Consider the following 13,930-nt stretch of genomic DNA (forward strand, 5'->3'; position numbering starts at 1 on the left):
ACCAAATCAAGTCCAATATTTGTCTACATAAAGAGCTTTATTTTCTCAACCTGTATCCTGTTTCCATCCTTCTTGCAGTTTCCTGTAGATCTGGAATTCTTGGGTAAGGTATTATTTGAGCTGACTGTGTTTTGTATTGCAGTAAAACCTGGAATGTGCCCATATCCTAGTACAAAATGTGCTTATCCCCCACCGCCTCCGAAGTGTAAGAGTGATAGTGAATGTACTAAAAACAAGAAGTGCTGCATCCCACAGTGCGGTCTGGAGTGTACTTATCCCCTGCCATGTAAGTTACAGCTTTCTCACAAAGAAAGGGGCCAAAACAATGGTGCCCAGGGTCAGACCCAACATGGGTAGGGCAGAGTTCCAGATAACAAGGGTAGTCAATAACAGGGGGCTCCCGATAGAACGGGCAAAGTCCTGGCCACTGAGGGATTGGGCCACACACGGGTCGGGGCAAACAATGAGGTGACAAAGTCCAGGCAGAGTTTGGGTAGGACCAGGGTTAATCCACTCACCAGCAGGCAGGTACAGGGTTACTCCACACTCAGGGTTGTAGGCAGGGACAGGGTAAATCCACACTCAGGGTGACAGGCAGGTACAGAGTAAATCCACTCCAGAGGATTGGCAGGTAGGAATGAAGAGAACCCCGTGGGAACCAGTAGGAGATTCATTGTTCTCTGGCTGCAGCCTAGAGACACACAGTCTGACAAACGGCAGAGCAGACACAGGTGGAAATCTCCTTCCAGGACCCTGCTCCACTATCTAAGAATGGAGCTGCACTCATGCTGGTGGCCACCAGCCCCCCCCCCCCCCCCCCTGCTCCTGCCCACACAAGGAGTGTGTCCTTTGTTCCCAGCGGGGAATCAGACTTTTTGGTGCCTGGCTGGGGTGGGGAGAAGGACAGCACAGTGGGGGGGGGGGGGGGGGGGATCCCTTGCTGGGAAAAAGGGCAAATTCCTGGCAGTGCAGGGAAGAGATAAATTAGGGGGAGGAAAAAAGTAGGGGCCGTGACAATGTGTATATATATATATATATATATATTTACTTTTTATTTTTTAGCAGAGACCCTAGAGAATAAAATGGTGATTGTTGCATTATTTTTTATCAGATGCTATTTACGCAGCAGTATTTTAAAAGCTATTTTTGTGGAAAAAGTGCGCTTTAATAAAAAAACACAATATATAACCCAGTTTTGTGGTAACATAGAAAATAGGATGTTGCGACAAATAAATAGATACTCAACATGTCACGCTTTAAAATTGCGCACGCTCGTGACAAACTACGATAATTAAAAATCTCCATAAGCGACACTTTAAAAATATTTACAAGCTACCAGTTTAGAGCTATAGAGAAGGTCTAGCACAAGAATTATTGCTCTCACTCTAATGTTTACAGTGATACCTCACATGTGTGGTGTGAATACTGTTTACATATGTGTGCCTGACTTACCTATGCATTCACTTCTGTATGTGAGCATGGACAGATGGGGGCACTTTAAATTTTTATTTTATTACTTATTTTATTTTTTATTTTTACACTGTCCTTATATATATAGATACAACATATATATTTTTTATCACTTTTATTCCTATTACAAGGAATGTACACATTGTAAACAAAATAAGGGATGACAGGTCCTCAGTAAGACCCCAAATCTCTCCTCTACCTTTAAAAGCAAAGGATCAAAAAAAAAAAAAAAATTATCTTTTTCTTTAAAAAAAAAAATTGTTTACTTCCACCCTAGACCGGAAGTTATGTCCTCCAAGACCATAGAGGTGATCAGAGACGATTTAGTCTTTAGTAACCTCTAACCTCTAACCTCTATGGCCAGCCACAGGACCCATCAGATTGTTTCTCAGGCAACAGTAAGCTCAAGACACATCGGCGGGAGGGGGGACGTCCCTTACACATGTAAAACAGAATTAGAATACAGGGATCTACAGGAAACCTCTATTACACTATATAAATGGAGTATCTCAGAAGAAGGGCAGCTTAAAGCGGTAGTATACCGCTTTTTTTCACTTTTAACTACAGGTAAGCCTATAATAAAGCTTACCTGTAGGTACAATTAATATCTCCTAAACCAGCACGGTTTAGGAGATATTTGCAGTGCATGCAGCCGCTCACGCGAGCGGCGCATGCGCTCTGAAGGTCCAGCGGACCTTCAGCTTCCCTTGCCGGGAGCTTGCCGGAAAATCTTGCAGGTTTTTTTTTTTTTAGGTTTACAACCGCTTTAAGCTACAATTAAATGTGCAAGCCCCCCCACACCAAGCTCCGTTGTCAACTTAAAATCAATATCTATCTATATGATAAATACCAAACCAGCTGCCACCCAACAGTCAATAACTACACTTAAAAGGTGAATAATGAAAATATAAGGAGCGCTAGTGTGAGATGGGGATTTTCCACCCTATCCTACACCCTATCACTGTTGCAGTAATAGGCCAAAATTCATAAGCAAATAACCAAAAATAATATGAATAAACCATAAATACCTAATAATATGACTAATAAATACAGTGTCCATATTATAAAGTGTCCATAAAAATAAAACTCTTCAATGTGTTTCAATGAATATATGTGTCTCATTTTACTTGCTGATTACTTCACACCCAATGTATGAATCACTCATCAAATGATGGTGACCTCTTTAAAAAAAAGAAGGGCAATTAGTGCTTTAATCTTTTATTATTATTACTAATATACAGGATTTATATAGTGCCAACAGTTTGCGCAGCGCTTTACAATGCTAAGGCAGACAGTACAGTTACAATGCAATTCAATACAGAAGGAATCAGAGGGCCCTGCTCATTAGAGCTTACAATCCAGAAGGGAGGGTCAAGTCATACAAAGGTTAATAGCTGTGGAGGATGAACTGAAGAAGAAAATGAAAGTACAGTTGTTAAGTGAAGGCAGGATAGGCTTCTCTGAAGAGAAAAGTTTTCAGGGAGCGCCTAAATCTGGATAGAGTTGGACAGATTTGGGTAGGGTTTTCCAAAGGATGGGAGAGGCTCAGGAGAAGTCCTGGAGGCGAGTATGGAAGGAGGTGACAAGGGAGCTAGAGAGCAGGCGGTCTTGGGAGGAACGAAGAGGACAATTTGGTTGATAATTTCAGACTAGGTTAGTAATGTAGCTGGGGGCAGAGTTGTGGATGGCTTTATAAGTCATTTTTAGTATTTTGAATGTAATTCATTGGCAGCCAATAAAAGGATTGGCAGAGAGGGGTAGCAGACGCTGAGCGGTTTGCAAGGTGGATGAGTCTGGCAGCAGCATTCATGATGGACTGAAGAGGCCTATTTAAATGTAAGCCAATGAGGAGGGAGTTGCAATTGTCAAGGCAGGAGATAAGCAGGGAGTGAACTAGGAGCTTTGTGGTTTCATTGGTCAGGAAGGGACGTATTTTGGAGATGCTGTGGAGGTTGAGGCGGAAAACTTTGGAAAGTGATTGGATGTGGGGCTGAAAGGAGCTAAGAGTCGAGGATGACACCTAGCACCCTGGCATGTAGGGAAGGATTGATGGTTGTGCCATTGCTCTGGACAGAGAAGTCAGGGGAAGAGGTACGTGGGGGAGGAAATATTATGAGCTCGGTTTTGGATAAGTTGAGTTTGAGGAAGTAGCGTGACATCCAAATAGATATGCCTGTTGGTAAATTAGTGATGCGTAAGCAGACTGATGGAGTGAGTAGAGGCGTGCAAACATAAATTTGGGTGTCGTCAGCATAGAAATGATATCGAAAGCAATGTGAGGCTGACCCAGGAAGGAGGTGTAGATCGAAAACGAGAGAGGTACAAGAACAGAACCTTGGAGAACCCCAACAGAGAAAGGAAGGGATGAGGAGGAGGTAGAATTGTAAGTGACGCTGAAGGTGCAGTGGGATAGGTAGAGTAGGAGCCAGCAAAGAGGACAGTCACAAAGACAAAAGGAGTAAAGTTTTTTAAGGAGAAGGGAGTGGTCAACCATATCAAAGGCAGCCGAAAGGTCCAGAAGTAGGAGTACAGAATCGTGTCCATTGGTTCTTGCTGTTAGTAAGTCATTTGTCAATTTTATATGTGCAGTTTCAGTGGAGTGTTGAGGGTGAAATGCAGACTGAAGGGGAACAAGAAGGTTATTCTTAATAAGGTGGTCACTCAGTTGGTTGTAGACCAGGCGTTTAAAGCGGAGTTCCGGGCACAAAATCAATATTTTTTTTTGTACCCCTCCGCTAGTTAGACATCACCTGAAAAGGAATTGCATAGTTAGGTTTTTTTTTTTGTTTACTCACCTTGTAATTGAAGATCGTAAATACTCACCTCAGAGTACTTCCTCCCTCAGCGCCGCGGCTCACCCGTCACTTCCTGTCTCGCGATGATTCCTGGGAGCTGAACGTCATCGCTCCCAGGAATCAATGCGATGGCACCGGCCCCGCTCGTCACTTCCGAGCGACGCCGCATTCCCCTGCTAAACAGCTTCTGGGCATGCCCAGAAGCTGTGGAGGAATGCGGCGCCGCACCGGAAGTGACGAGAGGGGCCGGTGCAGGCGCATTCTGGGACAAGAAGACGCGGAAGAAGACACAGAAGAGGACCGCGCTGGCTTCAGCTGCCCACAAGAGAGATGGAAGAAATTTTCTAAGTAAGTATTTCTTCTAAAAGGTAAGTGCGAACCGGGACAGATCAGAGGCTAGCCATTGTGGAATGTGCTAGCCCTGACTGTCCCGGGGGTATGTTTATTGAAAAATGACTTCTGTGCCCGGAACTCCGCTTTAAGGAGTTTAGAGGAAAAGGGAAGCAAGGAGATGGGGCGTAGATTGTTAAGATTGGTAGGGTCCAAGGAAGGCTTTTTAAGTATGGGGGTGACTAGAGCATGTTTTAAAGTGTTGGGGAAGATGCCAGAAAAAAAGGAAAAATTAAAGATGTGGGATAGAGAGTGTTGGATAGAGTCAGAGGGTGACTGTAGTGATTTGTAAGGAGACAGGTGGTTAGGGGGTTTTAGAAATACATTTAGCAACCTTGTCTATAGTAATAGGATTCAATAAGGGGAGTATTAATTGTACCTGTTTTATATCTTCCTTCTCTCCTTTCTCCATTCTGGCTCCTTAGGTGTAGGTAAACAATTCTTCCTCAAAGAAATTCTCCCATTTGGGCACAGATACCAGATCTGTCCTCTGATGTCTCATCCACTCCACTATGCAAACCAAAAATGGTGATCTTATATAGTGTACTGATTTATTAAAAAAATAAAAATAAATAATAACAACAATTATAAATAAAATGCTCACATTAAAAAGTGCCCATATATCGACCCCTAACTTCCAGTCAATGGAACGCACACTGGCTCCAGGACATGAGCAGAGCTGCGGCGTTCTTGTAACTCTACACAGGTGGGTGATATCAGTGTCAATACTGTATATGGACCCTTTATAACATGATCATTTTATTTATATTTGATGTTATTATTTTTTTATGCAAAATTACTACAATATATACTACTGTACGATCACCATTTTTTGGTTTGCATGGTGGAGTGGAGGAGACATCAGAGGATAGATCTGGTATCCTGTCTCAAATAGGACCATTTCTTTGAGGCAGGATCATTTACCTACACCTAAGGAGCCAGCATGGAGGTATAAAATATTAAAGCGCTAATTGACCTTCTTTTTGCTAAAGAGGTCATCACCATTTGATAAATGATCCATACATGGGGTGTGAAGTAATCATCACGTTGGAAGAGACACACATTTGTTCATTGGAACACATTGAAGAGTTTGATTCTTTTGAACACTTTATAATATGGACACTGTATTTATTAGTCACATCTATTAAATATTAATGGTTTATTCACATTCTTTTTGGTTATTATTATGAATTTTAGCCTATTACTGCTACAGAGAAAGGGTGTAGGAGAGGGTGGGATATCCACATCTCATGCTAACGCCGCTTATTGCTTCAGCTACAAGAAATTCCTGGCTGGAAAATTCAGCCCAGCCAATTGAAGGTTCTTTCTTTTTACTTTTTTACTTCTTCTCAGGCAATGACTAACCACACTGCAATAACTTTTATATGTTTTTAAGGATGATGGATCGGTAGAAGAAGTATGAAAATTGGAGAGATCCCGGCAGTGTATATAATGCTGCACACCACTACACCCATAATGGATTCCCTGCAAATGTCTGAAATTTCCTTCATGTCATTAATACACCTGCTGTTACTTAATAAAGATAATTAGAATGGTCACATTGTTACGTAGTGTCATTATTTGTTCTAGGTGCCGAAAACAACCTCCAAAAATGTTATATGTTCATGGAGGTTGTTTTTTTTTTTTTTTTTTTTTTCTTGAAGCAGTTAATATGAAAATGAAGTCTTTAGAATGGTCCCTGGCATCTTCAGTTCTTCTCTGCTGTGGTACTTCTGCCTGGCTATGAGATAGAGGTTCTCCAGAAAACAGACACCTTTGGGGGATCATGTAGATGGGCCTGGTGTTCCCACTGCACATCAAATCAAAATCAACAGAACCCCTGTTTATTTCAATGGTGCAATGTGTTGGGAATTCTTGGGCAGTTTTTGACCTGCTTTGTGTTTCCCTGGATGCAGTACATCCTTTTAAGATTCCTTTGCGTTGCAGACAAAGCAGTTCAAACACAGCCCCATGTCATAACTTCCATGTTCTCTGACACTGTTTTTTTTTTTTTAATTCTTTATATTTTTATTATTTTCCATCAATAGACAAAAATATAACATACAAAAATATTAATAAACAATGAGTCATCCCTTTTAGCCCCCTCCCAGCAAACCTACCACTCCCCCCCCCCCCCTCCCCACCTCCCTTCCAAAATCCATCTCCAAGTTACATTAGTTTAACTAAGCATTTTAAATATCAGCATAATCAGGAGTTTTTATCCATACTTTCCATGTTCTCTAAAACTTTTTAAGATTTCCTCTTCTTTTGTAAGCCAATTTTTTCTCTAATTATGGTATTTTTTACTTCAACCAATTTTTTTACTTCAACCAATCTACTATACATGGTGGTTTTGATTTTATCAATTTCTCTGTTATAGCTTTCCTAGCCTGATATAAACATCTTAAAACTGCTATTCGCTTTGCAATACCCTCTCTCTGTTCCATATAACCCAATATGCATAGTAAGGGATATAGTTGAAGATTTATTTCAAATACTGAATTTATTTTATCCACCACCTCCCTGCAGTATCTGTGCAACTTGGGGCTTCTCCACAACATGTGGATCAAATCTCCAACTGCCGTTTTACATCTAGGGCAAAAAGCAGCATCTGATCCTCCTCCAAACAAGAATATTATTTTAGGCGTATAAAATGCTCTATGGAGTATAAATAAATTTGTGGGTTTCTGGGTTGCTGAAAGAGATATTCAGGACTATTGACAATACAATGCATGGGAATATCCCAGGTAGTGCAATAGAATGCCCGTAGGGGCTCAGGTAAAATTATAAAAGGTATTAATTGCAAGTGTCAGATCTCTGTAGCCAGCGATCCCAGATTTTATTAAATTTTGTTGGATTGCCTCTGCGCTTATACATGAGCCTGTGATATGGCAGGACACTGTTGACCTCTGCTATCCACCCACTAAGCTCGGGAGGACGCTCCCGCATCCATCTTCTGGCAATCATTTTCCTAGCAAGAAACAGTGTGGTTTGCAAAAAGGCAATGTGGGCTTTGTCAATGTCCATGTCCTCATCCGGGTATACACCCAGGAGGCACTGTTTAGGGTCTAGTTGCACAGGGGATCCCATCTTGTCATGCAGAAAGGCGACCACTTGTTTCCAGTAACCCTGGATCAAGGGGCAGCTCCAGAGCAGATGGAAAAAAGGTGCCCACGTTCACGTGGCACATTGGGCAGTCCGGAGAGACCTCGGGTCTGTATCTCGACAAGCCAAGAGGAGTGAGGTACGTTCCGTGCAAAATGAATAACAGTGTAAGACGGTTGGAGAACCTTGGGGGATACTTTCCTACATGTCTCAAGGGCATCATCCCAGTCCTCGCCGTCCATGTCACACACGTCGGTCACCCAGTTAGTTTTAACGGCGTATGCAAGAATAGCACTGTACATGTGTTTTTTTTTTTTTTCACAAAAAGATGCTTTATTGATAATTTAACACAAGTTACAATTAGCTGTACAATTGTACAAACGTGGAAATGGCATATGTATCAGAAATATACAGACCAAGTTAAATTGAAATTAACAGATACAATGTTTACAGGATCAGCATATAATCAAGTCAAGCAAAGTATGTATCACAGTTAAAGACATCAAACAAATGGATATCAAGCAACAGAAAAAGAAACAGAACTTAGGATATCCAAATTTCAACTGTATGGTTTGATTTAGTGTGTAACCATGTAATAGGTAATATGAGAAGGGCAGGTATTAGAGTAGGATGTAATAAGTATACCTCCAGCCCTGGCCGAAAGAAAAAAAAAGGAGAGGATCAGCCAGAGGCACGGAGGAGGATAGATAAGAAGTGAGAGAAAGGGACAAAAGGTAGGCAAAGTGGTGTAAAGGGAGTGACGACAGAGAAAGGGTGTTGTGGTAGGGGAAGTGAAGGGTATCAGGGTGAAACATTCCTGGAAGGGACCGCTCCCGGGAATGCCAGATGAGTACCGTTCAAGATAAGAATCTCAGGGTAAATCGTTCAAGAAACTTGCGCAAGATATTCAGGGGATACTGTAAAAAGTGTCCAAGGTGACCACATTTTACGGAATCTTTCGGTCCTATCAGTTTTCATTACCAGTGTCTTTTCCATTTCGTAAATTTGGCTTATCTTAGATAACCAATCTCGAATTTGTGGGGGATTGATGGAGTTCCAGTTTAGTGGGAAGAAACATGTGTCTGACCAAGGAGAGTTTATATGTACGATATGGCAGAGGATTGATGTGAAGAAGGTAGGTTGGGATGTCGAAATCTAGATCAAGTCCAGAGATGTGCCTCATCCATGAAGCAACTTCCCTCCAGAATCGCTCTATCTTTGGACATGTCCACCAAATGTGAGTAAAATTGCCCTGAGTTGCTCCGCATCTCCAGCATTTATCAGAGACATTCAGGAACCAGTTTTTCAATTTGTCTGGTGTGTTGTACCACTGAGTCCTGATTTTAAAGGCGTTTTCTTGTAATTTAGTACTGAGAGAACATTTATACGCAAACACACATGATTTCCTCCATTGAGCAGCCGAGAATGATATACCCAGACTGTCTTCCCATCTCTTTTTGAATGGGTCTGATGAGTCTATCGGGGTAGAGTTAAGCCATTTGTATGCTATGGAAGTCACCTTCCTCATTGGCGTGCGAAGTGAGCAACAATTCTCAAATTCTGTAGGTGCCCTACAAAATAAATTTTTGTATTTGTTGCTCTGGAGGAAACCGTGTATCTGTACGTAATTCCAGTATGACAGGCGTTGTCTAGGTGAGCAGATTTTCTGTAAATTTTGGAAGCTAAGTATTTTGCCCCCTGAGAAACAATGAGCAGCTGTTAAGGGGATCAACTTGCCGCCAAACATTACTTGTAGAGAATTATTTTGTATACCTGGTGAGAAATCAGGATTGTTGTATAGGGGTACAATTGGGCTCGGGAAGGTAGATAGTCCAAATTTGACCATTGACTTTTGGAAAATTTTAAGGGTGGTGTAAATCAGGGGGTGTTGTTTGATCTCAGGTGATAGTGATCGAGTGTTCGTCCATAGAAGGTGTTGTGTGTCGCAGAGGGACCAGTGTTTCTCAATGTTGACCCAGTCTTTGGTATCCGTGTGACAATACCAGTCTATGATTCTGGTTAGATGTGTCGCCACGTAGTATTTATGAAAATTCGGAATTCCCATGCCACCGCTTTCCCTGTTTCTCTGTAAGTAAGAAAGGCTTATTCTTGGGTGCTTACCAGCCCAGATGAAACTGCGCTGAAGAGAGGAGAGACTACGAAAAAATGAGGAAGGGACATGGATCGGCAGGGTGTGGAACAGGTAGAGTAGTCTGGGCAATACCGTCATTTTTACAATTGCCGCCATACCGAACCATGAAAATCTGCCCTTGTCCCACTTTTTGAGATCACTCGAGATTTTTCGTAACAAAGGAGTAAAATTGGTGTCAAATAGTTCATTGGTGTTTGCTGTCAGACCAATACCCAAGTACTTTAGTGATTTATCTTCCCAACGGTATGGGCAGTTATCTCTGGTCAGTTTTACCATCTGGGGAGAGAGAGTTAGATTTATTGCCTCAGACTTTGAGTTGTTAATTTTGAAGTTAGACAGTGCTCTATAAACTTTGAAGTGTTGGTTCAGATTGGGTATCGATATATGCGGTTGGGAGACATAAAAGAGCAAATCGTCCGCATAGGTCGATACCTTATATTCCCTTTGTTGCATTTTGATTCCCTGTATGGATGGATCCAGATTAATTGACCTAATCAGTGGTTCTAGAGACAGTATGAACAGTACAGGGGAGAGTGGGCATCCCTGTCTTGTACCGTTGCGCAAATCTAGGGGGTCGGAGAAGACTCCGTTTACTCTAACTTTATCTTGTGGCGAAGAGTATAGGGCTCTGATCCAGGACATCATATTTGAGCCCAACCCAATATGGGCACAAGTCTCAAAAAGGTAGTCCCATGACACGCGGTCGAAGGCCTTCTCTGCGTCTGTAGAGAGTAGAAGACCCTCGAACCCCAATGTCTTTGCTCCGTGTATTAGATTTATTGACTTAATAACATTGTCCCTGGCTTCCCTCCCAGGCATAAAACCTACTTGATCCGGTCCAACTATTTTCTCCAGATACGGCCTAATCCTATCGGCCATGATTTTCGCTAGGATCTTTAGATCTACATTAAGCAAGGATATTGGCCTATAGTTGGAGCATAAGGTTGTATCCTTGTCAGGTTTTGGGATCACTGTAATGTGGGCAGTTAGGAAGTCTCTAGAGGGAGTGTGCCCATCTTTAATAGCATTTAAAGCATCTGCAAGAAAGGGTGACAGGGTTTCAGTGAAGATTTTATAATATTGAGCAGTAAAGCCATCAGGGCCTGGGCTTTTCCCTGCCCTCAGAGCTTTAATAGCAAGTTTCACCTCATCAACTGTTATCTCTGAGTCCATACTATTTGTACATTCTCGGTCTAGGGTCGGGAGCCCGCTTTTCATTAGATATTCTTTAATAGCTTGGGGTCTGGTAGTAGTGCAGTTCTCGGGTTTGTTTTGATTGGGTAGGTTGTACAGTTTCGCATAGAAATCCCTAAAATTATTCGCTATATCTCTGGAATCTTGGATTAAATGATTTTGCGTTGACTTAATCCCCGGGATAACATTAGCGGCTTGGGAGTCCTTTAAAGCCCTGGCCAGGATCTTGCCCGATTCGTCCCCGTGTTCGTAATATATGGCTTTTTGTCAAAATAGAATTTGTTTGGTGTCTGCATCCAGGAGAGCTTGGAGCTCCCTCCTGGCTTGCGTTAATTCCTCTTCCACTGATCTGGCCAAAGATCGTTTGTTTGTTTTCTAAGTCTCTAATTTTTGTTAGTAGTTTTTCTTTAATTGCCAAATTCTCTCTTTTTTTTGTGATCCTAAGCGTATCAGCTCTCCTCTGCTAACTGCCTTATGGGCTTCCCAAACAGTAAGTTGGGAAATCTCACCTGAGCTGTTTTCAGAAAAATAGTTGTTCAACACATTCTGAATATGTTGTTGGTTGGATTGGTCAAGAAGCAATGCTGGATTTAGTCTCCAGGCCTTATCAGGTCTTCGCGTTGGTAGGAATCTCATGTGTAGGGAGATCGGGGCATGGTCTGAAATGGTGATGGAACCAATGTCTGCTCCGCTCACCTCGGCTAGGTCCCTCTGCGACACAAACACATGGTCGATTCTAGTGTATCTGTTGTGTGGGGCAGAGAAAAAGGTGAAATCCCTCTCGGAGGGGTGCAATGTCCTCCAAGAGTCGATAAGAGTGAGTGACTGGAGTGACATTTTAATTTTTTTCAAAATTGCATAGGAAAGGCAAGATTGTCCTGTGGAGGTATCGCAGAGAGGGTTTAAAGGAACGTTAAAATCTCCACCTAGCACTATGCAACCCTTCGCGAAGCTCTTTAATTCAGATATCAGTAGCCTACAAAATGTTAAGTGGGCTCGGTTGGGAAAGTACACATTCTCCAGTGTGATCTGTTTACCCCCCAGTGTACCTGCGATAAAGATATATCTCCCTTCCGGATCTGCCATCTGCTTCTCAAGTACAAAGGGTATATCCTTATGAAGCAGAATGGCAACACCTTTGGTTTTTGCGAGATTATTGGACGCATAAAATGCTGTTGGAAAGAATTTGTTTGTCAGTGAGGGGTGGGAGGGACTTTTAAAATGGGTCTCCTGTAAAAATACCACTTGTGGTTTACTTTTCTTGAGTTCATAAAGGACTTTTCTCCTGTTTTCCGGGACATTCAGACCATTAATATTATGTGAGATTAGGAATGGGCACTTATCCAGATGTGCGTACACGCCATCTTGTCCGTAGGAGAGGTCCCTTCAGCCTGTAGTAAAATAAAAAGGTGTGGGGGGTGGGGGGTCTGAAACACTAGGGAGGGGGAAAAGAAGGATCAGTACAAAGAGATGAAACAGAAAGAGAAATAAGAAAAAGAAGACTCACAGTGTAGCGAGGTCAACCAGGCCAAAATCGAGCTGGTTGAGATCGCAAACGATGGATATTGAAATCACGTAATATGTTATTGCAATCAATCAATGGATAAAATTATCACACAAGAACGGCCAGTAAGAAAAATAAAAAATAAAATGTTATCTTAATCTGTGACCGAAAATCTATTCCAGCAACCTCGGGTCTCCACTTGTGGAGAAAAGCTCCTGTGACATGAAGCTACGATAAGACCTAAAGTCTTCAACATTTAACACTATAACTTTAACTTGTAACCAGAAATGCTGGTAAGCCCACAGACCCACAAGCCCAAAGGCCCGTAAGTCCATTGGCCGGCCAACATGCAGGTATGTAAGCGGGCTCCTAGATCAGCAATGGGTGAAACAAGGTTTCCATCCCCTATATTAGGTAAGTATGAAAACTATAGCCTATTCTCTTGAGAAAGACTGAATCTCCGATACTACTTTTACCGACAAGAGGTATGGCGATCGGGCTAACGACCAATAATAAGCAATCAGAATGTCAAGCGAGGTCATAAACTGATGATATGATCAAACATTTGCAACTACAGTTTGAAGGCCTCAACATATGACTACTCTTAACGACAGAACACTTTCACATTTATCATGGGTGTAACCTTACTATCCTATGTCAAATCACAATTAGTCTATAACACATAGAGTTAGCGAGGTTTTGTTCAGGTCCCTGTTTGGAAAAAAGAAAAAAAAAAAGAAAGAGAAAAAAAAAAAAAAGGAAAGAATTGGCTTCAAACTAAAGCTCTATATCATGTCTGTGAGAAGGGACCAAATACAGTCAAGTCCATAAATATTGGGACATCGACACAATTCTAATCTTTTTGGCTCTATACACCACCACAATGGATTTGAAATGAAACGGACAAGATGTGCTTTAACTGCAGACTTTCAGCTTTAATTTGAGGGTATTTACATCCAAAACAGGTTAAAGGTATAGGAATTACAACAGTTTGTATATGTGCCTCCCACTTTTTAAGGGACCAAAAGTAATTGGACAATTGGCTGCTCAGCTGTTCCATTGCCAGGCGTGTGTTATTCCCTCATTATCCCCTTTACAAGGAGCAGATAAAGGTCCAGAGTCCATTTCAAGTGTGCTATTTGCATTTGGAATCTGTTGCTGTCAACTCTCAATATGAGATCCAAAGAGCTGTCACTATCAGTGAAGCAAGCCATCATTAGGCTGAAAAAACAAAACAAACCCATCAGAGAGATAGCAAAAACATTAGGTGTGGCCAAATCAACGGTTTTGAACGTCCTTAAAAAGATAGAACGCACTTGT

The 13,930-nt window shown here is 41.9% G+C and overlaps 2 protein-coding genes across 2 annotated transcripts in view; both read left to right on the plus strand.

Moving 5' to 3' along the window:
* The window catches only part of LOC309550308 (uncharacterized protein), a 36,227-nt gene extending 30,036 nt beyond the window's left edge, over window positions 1-6,191 (plus strand). Inside the window, exons 4-5 of the mRNA XM_082250708.1 lie at window positions 143-286; window positions 6,052-6,191. Coding sequence (XP_082106834.1) covers window positions 143-286; window positions 6,052-6,053 — 146 coding nt within the window. The 3' untranslated portion in view covers window positions 6,054-6,191. The remainder of the gene's footprint in view (window positions 1-142; window positions 287-6,051) is intronic.
* LOC309550900 (3-galactosyl-N-acetylglucosaminide 4-alpha-L-fucosyltransferase FUT3-like) overlaps window positions 1-13,930 on the plus strand; it is a 1,045,386-nt gene that overhangs the window by 29,936 nt on the left and 1,001,520 nt on the right. The gene's annotated exons all lie outside the window — the stretch shown is intronic.

This window comes from Pelophylax lessonae (genome assembly GCF_965119305.1).
Source record: "Pelophylax lessonae genome assembly, chromosome: 3".
Classification (NCBI taxonomy): domain Eukaryota; kingdom Metazoa; phylum Chordata; class Amphibia; order Anura; family Ranidae; genus Pelophylax; species Pelophylax lessonae.